The sequence below is a fragment of the Branchiostoma floridae genome, chromosome 14 (genome assembly GCF_000003815.2).
Source record: "Branchiostoma floridae strain S238N-H82 chromosome 14, Bfl_VNyyK, whole genome shotgun sequence".
Lineage (NCBI taxonomy): Eukaryota > Metazoa > Chordata > Leptocardii > Amphioxiformes > Branchiostomatidae > Branchiostoma > Branchiostoma floridae.
In genome coordinates, this window is record NC_049992.1 from 1,494,195 (window position 1) to 1,498,654 (window position 4,460).

The following is a 4,460-nucleotide window of genomic DNA, read 5'->3' on the forward strand; positions in this document are numbered from 1 at the left end:
AAAAAAGGAGAAAAAGGTAAAGGATAAAGAAAATAAAGATTAGAATAAGGCAGCAGGATAAACAAGGAAACACGAGTGGAGAGGGCAGATTCCAGCCTGGTTACTAAATAAAACAGAGAACCTATAGGCCACGGGTTTTTTGGAAACTGTAGGGCGAATTAACAAAAAGGCTGGGGGCACTGCAGGATGTCGCCCTGAAGTCGGGGACCGGCGGTTTCCCTGCCATCGGCTTGTTCTGTCCGCGGCCAGCCCCTACTTCAGGGCCATGTTTACAAGTGACATGGCGGAAAGTCGGCAGAAGACTGTTGTTTTACAGGTAGGGTTGGCGGGACGTTTAGAAGTTAAATTTATGGAAACATTTAGGGATTTCAATTCAATACTAAAAGCCCACTTAACATGTAAAACCACTAGGTAAAGCGCAAATAAACGAATATTGCGTTTCCAACTTTAATCTTGCCCCCCTCCCCATGCCCTATCCATCTGCCTAAGTGCCTAGGCCAGTGACTGGCCCCTTGCTCCCTCCGTGATATTTCTCCAGACTGCACGATTATCTATTATCTGTATCTATCTACTGTATCTATTATAATTTATATCAATACTTGTAAATAAACCCTCTTCGAGAAATCTCCACAATGTAGGTACAGCAATGAGTATAAGCAAACTTAAGACATAACATTATTTTGTACAATGTCCCCAGTAGATCTATGAGAGAAAAGTGTGAATATTGTCATGTTGTCTTCTGCAGGGTTTGGAGGCAGGCCCATGTGAGGAGATCCTGAGTTACATCTACTCGGGAACCCTCCATGTGTCCATGGACAAAGCACAGCCCCTGTACCAGGCAGCCGACCTCCTCCAACTGGACTATGTGAGAGACACCTGCAGCAGCTACATGGCCATGAACGTGGAGCGCTCCACCTGTGTGGACTTGTACAAGTTTGCTGATGTGTTTTCTCTGGACATTGTCCTTAGGGAATGTCAGCAGTGGATTGTCAGACATTTTGCTGAGGTTAGTCTTCATAATGGGTCAGGCAAATTGCTGTGAGTCTAACCCAAACAGTAAGCCCATATTAATCAATGACAAAAGACCCACTGTGCATTATAATATACCCACTGCACTAAGTACAGGTAAGAAATACATATATGTACAGACACACACACACACACACACACAGACACACACACACATACACATGCACACACACACAGACGCACACACACACACACAGAGACACACACACAGACACACACACTCACATACACACACACACACACACACACACACACTCACACACACAGACACACACACACATACACATGCACACACACACAGACACACACACACACACACACAGACACATGTACACACACACACACAATCATATTATAATGCAACTGAAATCCAAGAAAACTGACATTTTATTATAGAAAATGAAGCTGCTACACAGTGAGGTGTGTAATATGTTGGCTGAAAGTGGAACCAGTAGAATTTGAAAATGGCATTTCAAAAATTGTGGTATAATGAATTAACTTTCATTTTGTGTGCAAATGGTTGGTGTGACAGACCATTGGCCGTCCAGTGTGATATAGATTATAATCAGTACAAAATTGTGTCTACTGTGCCATGTGCCAGTTAATCTGGTATGTAATTATATACTGGTTATACAGATAACTTGTACCATTTGTTGGTACCAACCTATTGATTTATAATGTACATGTACACATATACTAGTACGCATGTAGCTTCTTGTATGTTCATCATATTGTATATTAGAACAGTATTGAGCCACACATTTCCATGGTACATGTACATTTACTCTCCACAGGTTGCCTCCAGTGAGGAGTTCTGCAGCCTGAGTGTGAATCAGCTGACTGAGATCATCAGCCATGATGAGCTGGATGTTAAAGAGGAGACAACAGTGTGGGAGGCTGTGGTGAGATGGGTGCAGCACAGCAGGGAGGACAGGTGGGTGGCAGTGTTCTGTGGATTCAGCTGACATAACCAAGGCTCAGTGTGGTCTGTTGTTGTCATATAGTGGTTTGTAATTCATGAAGAAGCTGCTGTGATACAGGAAATCATCTGAACCCACCCCTACCCTGTACCCAACAGACTGCACCACCTACCCAGCATCCTCCCTCACATCCGCTTCAACCTGCTGACCTCAGATGACACGGCGGCCATCTTTAAACACCCCCTGGTCGGGGAGGATCCTGGGAGTTCTGAGGTCATCAGGAATGTGGTACAGAAAGGGAACCTGAAGCCGAGGCTCGGGATGACCACAGAAATGGTTCTGCTGTACTTTTCAAGGTATTTTCTTGTTTGTTTCACTTTCTAAGTTGGGAAAAATCTGCACGCAATGTTATTCCTGCTTTTGAAGTCCGGCAATGAATATTTCCACAGTCATGTGGATATGTGTAGTGAGTGTAGATATATACTGTACCTTACTCACACTATTACACTTATACTCATTTATCTGCGGCTACACGACTGGGTTTCATGGATGACAACAGTGTGACTGCTACATACTAGCATAGTTGATACATTAGGTTTTGTAGTTGCATGTAGTAAGGCCACAGCAAGTAGATTTTATGGATGACATCCTCTGCAGACTGAAAAAAATAGTGAGATAGTGTGAAAAAAACAAGATGGATAAAATAAAACAAGATGATTAACTTTTCCAAATAATGCCATAAACATTGCGAAAACAAGAATTGAAGCAACAAAACATTCATTCCCAGCCAAGAAGGCATTCATTCCTGTATTCAAGACATGTACTGGACAGGTGTAGTAAAAGTGACACTAGTGTGGTAGACTGGTATCACTTCTAACAAACTTGGTAACTTCACTCATGGCTTCCATATTGGTGCCACTTTTACAACTATCTAACTAGTTTCACTTCTGTAACAGTCTACTACGGTCATGGCTACCAGGCTAGTGTCACTTCTACAAGTACAATCATTAGCCTACAACACAACATATTTGCCCATTTTGGTATGTACTTTCTCGTCATGTTGACCATCGCCGAAGAAAAAAAAATTCTTGTTTTTTGTCTGAAATCAGGCAAAAATTAATGCGAGCAATGATCTCATCCATAAAATTTACTTGCTGTGGCCTAAAATAACACGTTCTTACTACACTAGTACAGTAACTTAGCCTGTGCACCATCCGATTTCTACTGGGGCTCCTTACACTCGCTACCCTAAGATTTTTTTAGGGCAGCGAGTGCAAGAAGCCCTTGTATCTAGAAATCGAATGATGAATGAATACCCAGGCTAGTACTAGTTCTTGCACTTGTACTTAGATTATTCAGAACTCCTTAGAACTTCATCATCCTGACCTGTACTTAGCTTTTATGAGCAGAAACATACAGTAAAAGTCTTCTCTAAGCATTCATTAAAGCAAAGTCCAGTTTTATGTAGTTTTTGCTGGTGCGTAGCACCGGCTATGAGACGGGAGAAGCGGGTCTTTGGATGCATGGATGGATGCATGGATCGGTCACTTTAACCAAATAGCCCTTCCATACGTGCTATTGCGTAATCGCGCCAGCATGGCCGAGCGGTTTACAGCACGGTACCTATCTTCAGTAGATCGTAGGTTCGAACCCCACTTGCAAATTTTTTTTTTTTCTTTGTTAGACAAATCTCATGTAGTTTTTTTAATAGAAGAAAGACCAATTCAGTAATTCGATGTTTAAAAACTCTTTTTTTTTGTGATTTTGTTTAACATCCAGTCGTTTTTCCAAAATACGCACCAGGCAGCTTTTTTCAGAAGCTTTCTTGTTGCTGTACCTCATGCAGGGAAGGTCAGATCCTCTACATGAACCCTCACCAAGGGAAGTACATCAGTTGCGACTATGATTATGACCTCACAGATGATTTCCTGGCCCTGACAGTGACCAGCGATAACAACATCTACATCCTGACTATGGATGGTAGCCCCTATCAGTTGTCCATACGCCAGTACAACCACACAGAGAATGAGTGGGAAGCTGGTATGTCCTCAGTGGCTTCGTTGGAAAGTGAAGATTATGAGGATTTTAAGTTTCACGACGATCTCCTTTTTGAAGTTGATGGAATGTTATACCACGTTGCGGTGTTAGGGGAATATAACAACGTACTGAACTATGTCAGGATGAGGAAGTATAACCAGCATACAGACCAGTGGCAGGAGTGTTCACAGCTGGTACTTGATGAAATTCCACAAGAGTACGCGATATCCGGCGGTCCTAGCCTGTATTTCATCACAAGGTCAGAGGTGCATTGCTACGACCCAATCCAGGACTGTTGGTGCGAGCGTGCCCCGCCAATATACGCTCCCGACATCTCTACAGCCGTTGCCATGGGAACAGAGATTTTCTGCACCGATCGTAACTTCACCCGGACTGTGGTGTATGACACAGAGTCAGACTGCTGGCGGGAACTGTCAGGCTGGCCGGACCCCAGAAACCTCGATGTGCTGTCAG

At 43.2% G+C, this 4,460-nt stretch overlaps 2 protein-coding genes across 2 annotated transcripts in view; one reads left to right on the forward strand and one right to left on the reverse strand.

Annotated features, from left to right (window-relative positions):
• LOC118430844 (kelch-like protein 12) overlaps nt 1–226 on the reverse strand; it is a 3,784-nt gene extending 3,558 nt beyond the window's left edge. The window contains exon 1 of the mRNA XM_035841876.1: nt 181–226. Within this exon, the coding sequence (XP_035697769.1) occupies nt 181–226 (46 nt within the window). The remainder of the gene's footprint in view (nt 1–180) is intronic.
• Nucleotides 227–1,894: 1,668 nt separating this feature from the next.
• LOC118430845 (kelch-like protein 35) overlaps nt 1,895–4,460 on the forward strand; it is a 10,032-nt gene continuing 7,466 nt past the window's right edge. Inside the window, exons 1-3 of the mRNA XM_035841877.1 lie at nt 1,895–1,963; nt 2,108–2,305; nt 3,796–4,455. Coding sequence (XP_035697770.1) covers nt 2,271–2,305; nt 3,796–4,455 — 695 coding nt within the window. The 5' untranslated portion in view covers nt 1,895–1,963; nt 2,108–2,270. The remainder of the gene's footprint in view (nt 1,964–2,107; nt 2,306–3,795; nt 4,456–4,460) is intronic.